Source organism: Chlamydotis macqueenii, chromosome 4, assembly GCF_036417535.1.
Source record: "Chlamydotis macqueenii isolate bChlMac1 chromosome 4, bChlMac1.mat, whole genome shotgun sequence".
Taxonomy (NCBI): domain Eukaryota; kingdom Metazoa; phylum Chordata; class Aves; order Otidiformes; family Otididae; genus Chlamydotis; species Chlamydotis macqueenii.
The window spans coordinates 38795508-38810256 of record NC_141559.1 but is presented as its reverse complement, the minus strand read 5'-3'; the positions used below and the strand labels follow the sequence as shown (position 1 = coordinate 38810256).

The window sequence follows — 14749 nt, the reverse complement described above, 5'->3', positions numbered from 1 at the left end:
ATAGGAGAGCTGCTAATAAAGCATTTAATAAAGGTCATACTTTAGCTTTCACAAACAAGAAATCGGCAATTAAGTTTGCACATCTGATAGTTTTACAATATGGACCGGAGAACAGCATCAAGCTACAAATATTTAGATGGCAACTGCTATGGTCAGGAGTTCAGGTTTTTTGTTTGTTTCAGAAAGCCAATTACCTTGTCCAGAAACCAGGAAATGTAAAGGTGCTTCTGCCCTGGAAAATTCAACTGCTTCCTATAATCATATCCAGCAGATGGATGTTGGGCCCATACCAGACATCAACTTAAGAGCGTCCCTCAGGAGAGGTGGTAGAAACTTAAGATAACATTAGAAAAGACACTTTGGTTAAAGCAAACTGAAGCATATGGTGACAGTTTAAACCTAAACCTCAACACATCTCAACCACCAAGGTGTAAGCCAGCTTCTTTTTTTTTTTTTTGCACAACCAGCATAAGACAGAACCAACTGTCTAATAAGGGATGGATGTAGCAGATTGTCTCATTGTCTGTTTTCAGAGTTATCTTAAACCACAACAAATAACAAATAAAGCAAGCAAAACAGAATCTGAACTAAGACAAGTAAAACCAGGCACCGCCAAGACAAATTCTTCTACTACTTGCTAACCTGTCATAACATTTCCACTACAGCACTCATACCCAGCTTGTCCTGTCACTATAAGCTATGGGCTAAAAATCTGAAAATCCCAAGACACATTCACTCAAAATACTCACCGCACCAAGCAAAACAGAACAAAGCTCCAGGGTACTGCAGCAGTAGACAAAGCCTATGGCACTTTGTTGTACTGCAGGATGGGAAACAGCTGGCCAAGGTTAGGGATAAACTGGGTCCCACAGCAATTTGGCTTGAGCTATCCTGCCGGTTCATTCCTCACACAGCTGGGGATGCAGATTTCCAAGCACAGTTGGTGAAGGCTGACCAGCAACTGCATGACATGGAGGCCATGAAGATGATGAGAAGGCTGAAGAACCTCTCGTATGAGGACATGCTGAGAGAGCTGGGGCTGTGCAGCCTGAAGAAGAGGCTCTGGGGAGACCTTATAGCAGCCTTCCAGTACCTAAAGGGGGCTTATAGGAAAGATGGGGAGTAACCCTTTGGCAGGGCCTGTTGTGACAGGGCAAGGGGTAATTGTTTTAAAATAGAAGGAAGCACATTCAGATTAGACAAAAGGAAAAAAAAATTTACACTGTGGAGACTGGAACGGGTTGCCCAGAGAGGTGGTGGATGCCCCATCCCTGGAAACATTCAAGGCCAGGTTGGACGGGGCTCTGAGCAACCTGATCTGGTTGGAGATGTCCCTGCTCCTTGCAGGGGAGCTGGACTAGATGGCCTTTGAAGGTCCCTTCCAACCCAAACTATTCCATGATTCTATGATCTACTTCTTTTATTTATTTTTTTTAAACAAACAAGTTAGACAACAACTGTCAGAAGTGATTTACACATAGATGACCTTGCTTTGGGTAGAACAATCATCAGGTAGTTTTAGCATGATGTGTCAATGTAGTAAATATTGCCAGACTTAATTTTAAAGATAAAGAGGTAAATATTCAGAAAATGCCCAAAGTTATTTGGGAACAAACTTTGAACCACATACTTGGCTCATATTGCAACATCACAAGTTACAGAAATGTAATGTTGACTTGCAAAGCTCCATACAACAGAAATAAAAAACTCTAACCTTTCCCAACTATTTTTATCCTGGTCATGATTTCTACATAATGTTCTTGCAACTAAACAGTTTATCAGCAAACACACATAATTTATTTTACAGCATCTTTTTTCTTTATTTCCTTCAAATTCTGAAGTGATTGGAAGATAAAGTTTTTATGTAAACAGATGACTTTAAAGAAAAATGTCTCTAAATAAAAAGAAATGCTTCACATCTTCACTTGTATCAGTTCCATAAAAATATTCCAAGACATATTTTATATTCAAGTCAGTAAGACAGAATGTTACAATAAAACAAATCAGTCTGCAAATGCATACATTAATATAGACGAAGAATTAAAATTGATTTTTCCACCATCACAATAGTGAACTGCAATTTATGATGACATGAAGTTTAGTACCTGAGTCAGAAAAAAAAAATAGTAACTATCAAATCATTTAGCTTTATTTAATAAAATCCTTTGATATTCTTACTGTTGCAAGAAATGCAGAAACAAACATTTTCAGATTTTCTTTCATGCCAAATGGGAACATTCAGCCAAGGTTTTCTTTTTGACTTGCCTGAAGCAAGCTAGGGTAAATGCTGGACATACATTTTGAAAATTATTATGTATTGCAATACACCAATATTGTCTTTCTGATTATATTAAACAGTAGCACCATCTACTGGTCCAGAAGATCCTTTCAAACTTTAGAAAAAGCCGTGGAGAGTGATCCAGCCAAAATGATGCAAAATGCTACCGAGAGTAATGCATAGTTTTTCAGTCCCTAGAGAGACAAAGGGAGAGGAAAAAAATATAATGTTGTCATAATAGGAACCACTTCACAAAAAAAAAAGTAAAATAAAGAACTAGGGTTTCATTTTATGACAAAATTAATAAATTAATTATGTGAAATGGTAAATTTTATACCATTTTATTTCATATAGTGTTTGTAACACATTCAAAACAGCTTAATATACTCAGTAAAATATTCACAAAATTAATTTAACAATTTTTAAAAGTATTTTTAAAGGATTTTGTCTCTTTTCAGATTATTTTTAAGCAGTAAGCACTTATGCAGAGACTATTCTAAAATGTATTAAAAGGATGAAATTTTTGGAAAGTCACAAAGATTTGGATAAAGAACATGATGCTCTTCTAGTGTGGTCTATCACTTATCTGCAGTGGGAGAGAGAGAAAACTTCTAGTTCCTGATCCAAGGATGCCTAATGCATTTTACACAGTCACCAAAAATATTGGGAAAGATGATCTCTAATGGCAAATTAGGTATCCATGGATCCTGGACAAATTAGCCAAGGGAACCTGAGGATTACACTGCTAGCATTCAATGCTTCAAATTCCACTAGAAAAAATAATTTCTGCCCTTTATGTTAACATCTACAAGAGTAAATTAGCCTGTTCTAGGCAATCACTGCTTTATCAGTTCAGGAATCTACATTATACTATAATTAGCAAGGCCAACTGACCTCTGTCTCATTTTTTGGTCCTTTGGTGAATCCAGCCTAAAAGTCTAATGTACTTGTCTATATGATTATTAGGACAACTGCTCATTCCCCTGCCCCCACTGAAAAAACTGGCTCAAATAAAGCCTGTTTCATGCTATGCTTGGCATCCTGCCTTGTGGCCCTGCTACAGTCTTAATTTACTCCCACTGCTACACATACAGTTATGGAATTCAAGTCTTCATTCCTGTAAGAACTGTTCACAGTTCTTCATCTTTCTTAGAAAACTTAGTATTGCCTGATAGGACTCTCAGCTTTATAACGCAATACTTGTAAGGAGGCGAAATCTAAGAGATACAGCTATATACCAAGTCATGCTGTTCCTAGAGCTAGAGACAAGCAAAAGCGACTAGGTAAGAGGTCTAATAAGACTACCTTGATTTCTTTAAACACAAGGACTCCCCACATCGCAGCAACAAGGCCAGGACCCTAAAGAATAAGATCAATTTGTACATTAGAACATTTCATTAAAAAGTGCTGCCTTTTCATTATTGTTGTCAGGTGGTTGAATTATGTCTGGATAACAAGTTTAGGCCTTTCCATTCCATATAATTACAGCACTCATAGCAAAAGTATAAATATCACTAAAATCTTTATGAAGTAAGACACAATAAAATCTTCAAGAAGTCCTAAAGAGGCAACGGACTGTTTTTTTTTTTTTTTTTTCAGAAAAGGTACAATTTATTTCTAAATTACACTGTGAAGTCTGCACTGGCTGTTATACATTCTTTTAGTAGGCTCCAAATAATATGCTTCACTTTGGCCCAGACTACGGTCCACAAGGTTATCACATTTCAGGACTACTCAGGTTTATTGGCAGCTACTATAGATATTCCCAACATTTCCTTTATTAGCATGACTAACTAGTTGGACAAATTTTGATTTTATCGCTCACTATGATATCAAGAGACTGGAACATAAATATATTTCCTGTATAGCAGGCATCTGGACAAAACACAAAGCCAGACGGATAGACAGGTCAGGAAAACTACTGATTATCTGTGATGCTGTCGTACAGATTTCCTACCTAACAGTAAACAGTGACACACAATGATAATTTCCAGGCACTCCTGGGCATACAGTTTTTCCCATGTGGGAGCAATGATCCAAATTTTCATGACTGCTGAGAAAATATTATCTGAATATGAAGCAAAAACTGGCTCTGTTAATGCTTCCCGTTAGAGTTGCTGTCAGAAACACTTGACAGATGTTTGGACAGTGATCTTCCTCTCTCCATCTTCAGTACCGCTGACAGGACACAGATTTAGGGCAGCAGGAAACAGCATCTCATACTGAATGTATTTGTGGGTGCTGTTTCCTAGTGAAATTGGTAACTATTATTTGAATAATAGGTGTTATTTAACTTTCTAGATAATGTACACTGTGGGAGGAATGCATTGTAAAAATTAAACAAATTGTTAAAGGGATGTGATGAACAGCTGTCTGAAATTCTCTCTAGGATGAAGTAAAGTGGCAGAAGAAAAGCTGTGGTCCAGATACGCAGTTTCTCATCAGTGCTGTCCCTAAATGTTTCATTTTGTGATTTTATATCCTTGCCCTATAGGCACACCGATAACTAATTTACTAAAGCTGCTTTCCATTAATCCTTCAATTTCTAATTAGAATGGTCCTAAGTCTTTTCTTTCACTGCATACTTCAGAGTTTATTCTAATTTACTGCGTCTTGAGGCAAAGCTTAATCCCTATTAACGTTGTTTCATTAGTTTGCTTCCGAAATACTGCTGTTCAGCAAAACTTTGGTTTTGATATTTATGAACTCTTATTTGCCAGAAGTTATCCACCTTTGCAGCACCACCTAGTAGATTGGCAAAAGAGTAAAGGCAAAGTTTGTTTTTACCTAGCAATGGAATTCATGCAGCTTCTGGAAATCGACAGTGCTTTAAAGGTATAGTATCATAAATAGGAATAAAATAGAAAAAATGAGCCAACCTATTTTCCCCTTATTTGCATAAGAACATTATTTTCAGCAATACATAATCTGTTCTGTGTGTTTAAGAACTGTAAAAGGAAAAAATACTTGACTTAATCAAGGAAAATGACTGCTAGAGAATAAAAATCACAAATGAAAACATCCAGAACAAAAACTACTTGCTGGAATGAAAGCATAAAATGTTTCTTCTTTTAATCACTTCAGTTCACTATTTAATATTGATAGAGTCCTGGTTACAGAGCTTTGGCTTTCACATAACCTAAACACTGACATTTTCAATTCTTCTGTTTTTTTTTTTAGCTTAGCATTGACTAAGATGGTGCTTGTCACAGTCATGTAAGTTCCTAAAAAAACACAGGGTAGCACAGACAAGCAGAAGAGGAGGCAATGTATACTGTTGATCAAATTACTCTAGATACACCATAATTTCAACTTATTTCCACAAATGGGGGGAAAAAAAACCCTTCACTTTTAACTCTAGTCACAGATTTTATTTATTTTTATGTACTTACTGCAGTAATTATTGGAAAGCTGACGACAGCACTGAGATAGTGATTGGCTATGAACCAGCAGCAATTGGCTATTGCCCAAAGCACACCAGAAACAAATCCTAGAAAAATAAATCCCAGTCAAAAACATGTACAGCAAGGTATAGACAGCCATTTGTGGAACATTTGTATTTATAGCATAATACAGAAACTGTATGTATTTTAGTATGTTGACTATTTTAACAAGCTGGCCCTGATAATCTAAACCAAAGCTCAAGGGATAAAATCAGCTGCTCCAAATAAGGTAGCAAACTAATTAAAGTTCACAATTTTCTGGGCAATGTGTTCTCTGCTCTAGCAGAGTCAGTTTTTGAAAATCCACCGTATGCAATATCATTTTGTTCTAATTTCAGATGAGAACAAAATTGATCATTCTTTCCTAACCTTAATTAATTAACCTAATAGGAGTGATCTTTCAAAAGAGACAAAAAGTCAAATGAAAATACTTGAAAGGCAAACTACAATTCCAACATACAGCTTGAACTATTTACTGCAAAATCATCAGAAGAAGTAACTGAAATTAACTGCTAATTTTAAAAAGTCATACCTGGCAATATGGCTTGGGGATAAACACTAGGTTTGTTTTTCCTGACTGCACAGTAGATCAAAAAGTAGACGGTACTTGTGAGAAATATTCCACTGAAGTGTGCAAAAACATAATCTAAATCTGAAAGAGAAATTACAAAATTACATTAGTCTAAAACATTAGTTATTAATTTTAACTAAGTTTACTTCACTGATACCTTTCATGTAGAAAAAAACCACATATTGTTCTACTGATAACAACTCAAATTAAATTGTGATTGTGATGAACACAGCTGCCAGTCTGACTGTGGATGGATTTAGTCAATCTCACATAAATTAAACATGAATTAACTGCTGTGTTGACCCTAGCATTTATCACAAGCTTTTATGCATTTTTGTGAGTTGTTATTTTAACAGAGTTGAGTTGTGAGTTGTTATTTTAATATTGTTTAACAGAACTCTATTAGTCAAACTACTCAATTAATTTAGTAAAAACTTCAAAAATTCTCAGGTGAGGCTACAAAATGGGAGTGGGATTTTACATAATTTTATCCTCTCCTGATCATCTACATCTGTATTCCTGTACATAGCCTTGTTTCTTTTCTGTACATTTACGGGTCAGAAAACTGCATGTACCATACAAGCTAAACATGGCACAGTTTTGTCTTTTATCTGAAAGAATGTATCACAATTTTGATCACTATAATCATTAACAATAATAAATCCTTTATGGACTTGGTATGTGCTAAATAGAGTATTTCCAACATGGTAAAGCAGAAGCATGTGGTAAAGTGATCTCTGTCTCCTTGGAGTTGTAAATCCTCAACAGGAAAGGCAGCTATAGTAATGACAACATCTGTTTTGTTTAGCTGGGGAATATGTAAATTGCAGTACTCAAGAGAGCATGTGACATAACAAACAATTTCTTAATGGAAACATTATATGGTCTCAGCAATACCTTGCTCTTAAGCTGCTGCTGGTATTACCTGGTAGACCATAGACTAATCTTCAGGAAAATGTTCCTAGGGAAACATTGTTTGAAACTGGTGATTAGGCTTACATTAAAAGGTTTCCATTTAAAAACCTACAAGGTTTTCATTACTTATGCTGTTATATATCTCTTCTGCTCATCAGATTATCAAGCTTCTCCTCTTCCTTTACTGGTGTACTAATTAGGCAACTGGTACAGCTTGTGCCCTTGTTTACCTCATGTTTCAGGCATATGAACTTCGTATTTTGAGAGTGCTAGGTGTGCTTCAGAGGGCATTAAATACTATGAGTTAAGTATAGTATCCTCTGAGCTGTTTCCCACTGTTCTTTTAATGCTGTAATTCACCTCTGGGAAAAAGGGACTGTTAGTACTATGATTACAACAACATATAACATAGTGCAGAACTGATAAGTTGTCACAGTATATTTCCAGGCCTATCAAGAATTTGACTGTATGGCTTCACAAAAGCAGGAGACCACAATATACTGATGAAGTAAAGCAGAAAGCGACCTATTAGCCTTTACCAAATTGACTTGCTCCTGTGTATATAGTTTCATTTCTTCTTCCATGGTCCTTGATGTAAAGTACTGGTACAAAACTGGAACCATAGAGTATTCCAGCTACTACAGCCAGGCTACATCCTCTTTAAAAAGAACAAAAATAGAATATCATAAAATATATCATAGAAATATATCACAAAATCAGAGAAAATAGCCTAGCATTAATGAGGGAAGTAGACAATACACTTAAGCTCAGTATTGCAGTTAAAGACTGTATATGATAAGAAAATTGCTAGCAACACTATAAAAAGAATACATTTTAGCATATTTTTATTTTCTAGTGTAGAAACGGTTCAACGGTGTAACTTAGTTTTCCTATACTTTGTGGCCAAGTAACACAGACAATCTCTGCCCCAAGAGCCTGCAGTCTAGATTAACGACAAGAGAAATCAACTAACTAGGACTTCCTAAAAGCAGAGCTAGGAGAACAACAAAAAAAATTGTTAAATTGCTCCCACCCTCAGCTTCACTGTTGCAGTCTGTATAGTCTTTATAACTATTCCCAGGTTCATTGCCTCTTTAGTCCTTTTCTCTGTCTCTAGATTGTTGTGTCCTTGGCTGTCTCCACTGCCCATGCTGGCCCCTTCCTAGCTGCTGCTTCTTCCACCTTGGGGCATTTGTGCTATCTCCTTACCATACTGCCATACCTTCTCCAAATGTATTTACTGGGAAACCACACCTGGAAACATGTTTTTAGCTTGGGCTCCTTCTATGCTGGAGTGCTATTCAACTAAGTGATAAAAAACCCAGCTCTGTAACTATTTAATTTACAAGTGTGCTTTTGTAGCAGTAACTAATACTTCATTCGTAAGGTAAAGCACACTGCACAGTGCAAAGGAAATAATCTAATTAGTTGCACAGCTATTCATACATAGATATGCACACTATACTAGTACTTTAAAAACTTATTAGTGCATGACTGTGCCAGGAAAACCATAGGACATGAATTCTGCTCTTACCCTGTGTTCAACTACTTTCTCTAGCTACTTGGCCTGCACCGGTAAAAGAACTGTTAATAACTTACATGAGTCTCTTTTTTGCTGGAGAAAGTCTGTTCACCCATGAGTCATCAGAAGTATCTCCAGAAACATTAATAGACTGCAAAAACCCAAGAGTTTTCACTTAAGTTTAGTATAGTTTGGTTTTTTTTTATATCTCAAACATTATACTAAAAAGAAGAGTTTTGCTCTAACAAAATAAAATTAAAACGGAGGGAGAAACAGAAGGAACTTACAGAAATACTCTGAAGAAAGAAGTATATATTTTTAAAAAAAAAAAAAACAAACTAATAATTGGATCTACCTACCTCAAAGTTTACAAGTCCAAGTTTGGATATGGATTTTGGATTTACAACATAATAGAGCACTCACTAGCATTTTTAATCTAAAAGTAACAACTGTAGAGTACTTACACTTTCTCTCAGTAAAGGCATGCTTTCTAATGAGGCTGAAGAACTCTGGACTTCAGTTTTTATGAAAAGAAATATGACAGCACTCAGAAGAGAAAAATACACCAATAAATACCATGTCAGCTCATCAGGACATAACACTGAGTTTCCAGAGACAAAAGTTATATTTGGAGGCATATTACATTTTTTTTCATTACTACCCTAGAATAATTTCAATATATTTTAAAAATGCAATCCTTTTAACAGTCTTAACAAACAACTTAAGTGAAAGTAAGTAAATAAATTAGTCTTTTTATTACTTTATAGATCTCTCTTCCATGTAACAGGATCGAAATATCTCCTTTTTACAGTGTGTGGTTGCAATCACATGCTAACAGGATTTGCTGTAGTTAACAGTGCCCTTTTGTACTGAATCACACACACAATGGAACACCTGAATGAAAATTCTATATAGAATAACTTAAATTTGCACAGAATTTGCTCTGTGCTCAAGGAAAAACATTCGTTTTCAGTCCTCTATCACAGATGAGTGAAGGAATACTGCTCCTACAGGGCCTCATGTGTATGTGGAAGAAGGGGTGCTCAGTGGTGCTCCAGTGCACTAAGGGGATGAAATTAAGAAGAAAGGCTAACATCAGTAAATCAGGTAAATAAGTGCAATCAGAACTGGCAGGATCTGTTTTTACTTTTATGCAAGATATTTTAATGATTTAGGATTTCCTTCTTATAGCTGTAAACAGAATGTCTCCATTTGAAGAATGATTAATCTCCTGCTGCAGGAATAAGATGATAGATATAAAAGGATGTCAGCTTCCTCCAGAGGGACTAGGCAAACACGCGCATGTTCCACACAGGAGGCTAAAATGAAATACATGGTTCTGAGCTTTGCAGAGCAACATAAACAGGCTTTGTGCAGCTTGCCAGGAAAACATGTTTGGTCACAATATTTTTCCCTGTTGATCACTTCTCCATGATATCTCAGAAACAGGCAGAAAGCAGGTGGTGAGCTGAATCAATTCATCAGGCAGGAACAGCAGTACTGCTGCTATTTTGTGAGTATCTCACAAAATCACGTGCTACGTGTAACGCTAATAGGTGAATAGTTGCGGACTCTTAGGAAAGACTGGAAGCAAAATTCATGAATCTAAGGCGGCAGCTCTCTCCTAGCAATCAAGAATGGCTGCATTGTCTCCATGTTCTTAACATCCTTCTTTCCTAAAGGCATTACATGCATCTGCTGCTTAGCACGCTCACGGAAAGCCTACTGCCCCTGGGATTTAGGGCCATGGTTACACTCCTAGAAAGACCTTTCCTAGCCATCCAGTTGGAAACCAAGAACACTGCTACATAACAAAGACCTTCTTTCCCCTGAGTTTGGGCCAAAATGTGCACTTATACAAAAAATAAACAAAATATAAGAGCAGAAGTCCTTCTGAAGATCTCAAAGGAAGCCACTGTTTGGGAGTTGTTGTATGTGTGGCTTAAGAGTTACAAGACAGGAAGCTATTAAGGACAAGAGATAAATGCAAAGCCCTTGGCTTTCCATGGACCCTGGAGGACCTGGGAAGGGGTCCTGTGGCATATTCGACAGTAAAGAGGAAGGATTTGTACCCCTGACTGAATGAAGTCAGACTGCAAATCTCACAGAGGTTTTCTCACCAGGATTCTTCTAGTGAGTTTTTCCTCTCTCACAAAATTTGGGGCAAGTGAATCATTCTAATAACCTGGCTAGGGAGACAATCAGTGCATCATTGCTTTGCCTTGAACATGCCTACCAGCATAAAAATATATTTCTGTGTTTATGAACAACCATTTCATGACTGTACTGGTTATTGCGCATGTTTCTATTCTGAAATACAACACTGACCAGCTAGGTATGGATAGCTCATGAATTCTGCAGTAAATCAATTTGCAAAAAATACTTCAATACATTTGCCTTCTAGTTAAATTGTATCTGTGGTTATTAAACATGTATTTTACATCACAGAAATTGATTATAAGTTTTTACCTTAATAGTGAAAGTCCAGCTCCAATATAATTTAAGATTGGTCTTGACACCTCTTCTGGGTCAATTCCAAACCAACCAAACCTAGAATATTAAAGCAGTTTCATTTAGTTGCACTGACTGCATACAAATAGTTAAATTAGAACTCAGTCTTGGAAATCTTTACTTATGCAAATAATTCTGCTTAAGTTTATATTTGCCATATTGGATCGGTGCTTCAGTTGGCTTCCAAAAAGCTACGCCTACTTTACAAAAATAATCTTTTAAAAAATTTAATTTACATTGATTTTTTTTTTATCTGGGTATTTAAAAATGGAAGTTAATTTAAATTATTTTACCAGCCCATGCTGTAGATGAATATATAAGAAATACAAACAGTGTACTAGTTTCACGTTAATAAATACATTATTCACTCAATTACGATAATGAACATCATTGGGCATTCTACTTCCTATTGAGACAGAGGAAACACAAAAAGATAAAATAATTAACCTGAGTACTTTCCACTGAGAGGGAAAAAGCTCTTAAATACATGATAAATCCTCTATCTTGGTGATAGTGTTTGCACTGCAGTTATTAATGAAGAACTGGCAACATTAATTCTGTACGACTTAAACATTCTCACCTTGAACTTGCCCAGCCTGTCAGCAAATTAAAAGAAGCCCATATCAAAAGACCAAGAGCTAAGCCAATAGTTTTAACAATAGGGACAACTGTAACATTGCCTGAAATACAAAAAACAAAATTAAATTAAGTTAAAAATTAGACTGTGATCTTGCATATTTTTCTTTAGATTGTGACTATTCAGAAGGCAAACTACAAGATGGCAAACTACAAGTTGGTAGGCAACAGTGTGATTTGAAAATAAATATATTAAAAACAAACTTTTCCTCAATACCAATTTAAAAGTTATTTTTGGTGTGAAGTTACTGCTTATAAGCTTAATAAAATAATATTTGCTATGAGGGTAAAGCTCCATCAATACAAAGACTAAAAAAGCCAAGTAACTACCAATCAAATAACTACTACCTTACATATGGAAACATTTTTATCACTGTTTTTTACCAAGAGTTAGGATTACTTTGTGTTTCAAGAAATAGAATCTCCTTATTCTTACCTGTAGCCCACACGAAACCCCCAACCATAGCCAGAGGCCAAAACCGGGGGCAATTCTGGATTAAATTGACCACCAAAGAAACTATCCATATGGAGGCACAGAGAATCCATTGGAAGAACATGCCTATGGAAAAACCAAATGCACGCAATAGAGAACTTGTAGAATACTACATGTGTGAATCTCTTAGCGCATTATGTTTTAGATAAAATAATACAGAAAAAATTGAAAGGTGGCCACCTCCTTTGTGAATTTCAGGGAATCATATTACAATATATTTAAAATATGTATTTTAGGGAGAAGTGTTATAATTCTGTCAGCCTTTTCCTTACCATGCATTCTCTATACACAGCTGCAAAAGACACTTTGCTGGGCAAAGTTTACACAAGTCCTGATTCTCAAACACATGAAAATTTCGACAGGTTTCTGACAAAGAGGGTATTCAGTAACTGCAAGCTTCTCCCACCACCCAGTAGCACCTGACACAGATGACTGCACAGGACAAAACTCCTTCAAAGCTCAGGCTATTCCACTAATCCAGGACACTGAGGATGATAAAAAGTTTGGACAGATCTCTTCTACCTTTTTAGATTCTCTAAGGGTCAACTAGGCAGACTAGTTAACTTTGTCAGCTGAGCTAAGACTTTTCCTTTAATTGTTAGGACCACATATGGCACAAAGGAGAGAGAGAGGTTATATCCAGCCTGTAACACAGATACTATTATTGCAGTAACACAATGACAGATTTATTAATCTAGGGATCTGGTAATTGATTATTAACTATGTTTCATATAAATGTGCAAATACAACATGAACCTAGTACACTGAAGTGATAAAACTCCAAGAAGGAAATAGAAGTGATTGTTTCCTCTTACTGAGTCACTAGATAAACGTACTAAAATTTCAGTTTTTGATTGTTTTTATGTTAGGTCCAGAAGAGAAAGTCAATACTCCAAAGTCCAACAACTTTAACAGTGTGAATAACACTGTACGTGAATCCCCACAAGGGTAGAAGAAAGGACATTTCACTTTCCATTGTGAAATGCTCATGAAATGCACATCATCACTCTTAAAGCACCCAACACAAAAGAAAACTCTTCTAAAGATCTGCCACATCCTGAACCCAATACATTATGGCTTTATACCCTAACAATAGCAAAGAAAATGAAAACACCCTCCGTGGATCAAGGCTGTGATGATAATTATAACTCTAGCTATGGAAACTCTCATATTTGCTGGTAAAATATTATTCCTACTAGCAAAAAACCCAAAACGAACAAAAAAATATAAACAAGTTTACCATCACCAGTATCAAATTTCTTAACAGGCACAAAGTTTGTCCCAAATAGAAGGACAGCTACTGTGGAAGAGGTAAAGCCAATAGCTAGATCTGTTCCATTGTTGATATTAAAGGTACTGTAAGCTTTCTCGATGTTCATTTTTGTTCTGAAGGTGCCTCTTTTTGTGGAGTTTTTTTGCTGCAGGTCCTGACAGATTCTGAAATTAGAGAGTGGAATTAAACACATGGAGTATTAAATAATACCAGCCTAGTTCAGAAACCTGAAACTTAAAGGACTCTACTTATGAATCTCTCAAAAGCTGGAAAGAACTGTAAAGGATACTGTAGCATTTCATGAAAAGCTGCCATAAAATGTGAATGATGTGTAAATTAAGAACAGATGCATTAAAAAAAAATCACTATTGTGTGTTTCACAATCAACTTCATGGAAAAGCATGTCTGAAAACACACAACAATGTAAATGTAGAGATGCACTCAAAGGTTACGAGAACTTGAATCTGTGAGGCCTATGGGAAGCCCTGACACTTTAGGGAGATGCTCTGTCATAGTATTTCCTGTTCCTTTAGCCAAACTGGGGTGACACTGGGGTGTGTAAAAAAACCCCAGAGGTTAGACAAAATCTTAATTGGCAGAAAAAGCCATAGTAATTTGCAGCCCTGCTGCCTAGAAGTCAGGTGCAGGTGCAGAGATTCTATAGATGCCACAGTGGGATCAATATAGGATCACAAGGTAACCACGGGAATTGCTCTAGCTGGTATAAAACATCAATAAACGTTCATTTCTTCTGTGGGGAACAAAGGGAGAAGCCTCCTCTAAAGTTTCTTTGTTCACTCCACATATCTATAATAAGAAAGGCAAAGATGTTTTTTTCATCCCATAATGCCTTTCCAGGTTTTTTTAGAAGGAGATTCACCTTGAGGTTACACTCAAGACAAGTACCAACTATACGCTTTTGATACGGATTATGAATTTGACAGAAAAGGTGGCTCTGAGGACAGCTCTAATAACATGATCTTTGCATACATAATCTTAACACCACACTTACAAGACTACATATAAGGAAGGTGTTTGAAAATTTAACTTCAAATGGCCACAGGATATTTGATACGCTATGAGTGTAAAGTGGCATATTTATAGAAG

The 14749-nt window shown here is 36.2% G+C and overlaps 1 protein-coding gene across 1 annotated transcript; it reads right to left on the bottom strand.

Annotated features, from left to right (window-relative positions):
• Positions 1-1943: 1943 nt before the first annotated feature.
• TMEM144 (transmembrane protein 144) lies at positions 1944-13802 on the bottom strand. Its single transcript, XM_010116515.2, has 11 exons — positions 13610-13802; positions 12313-12435; positions 11821-11920; positions 11199-11279; positions 9194-9275; positions 8807-8880; positions 7747-7865; positions 6254-6373; positions 5671-5768; positions 3584-3637; positions 1944-2472 (listed from the first exon to the last, which is right to left on the bottom strand). Exons 1-11 carry the CDS (start codon positions 13746-13748, stop codon positions 2389-2391), a joined length of 1074 nt encoding a protein of 357 aa, XP_010114817.1. The 5' UTR covers positions 13749-13802; the 3' UTR covers positions 1944-2388.
• Between the last annotated feature and the right edge of the window lie 947 nt (positions 13803-14749).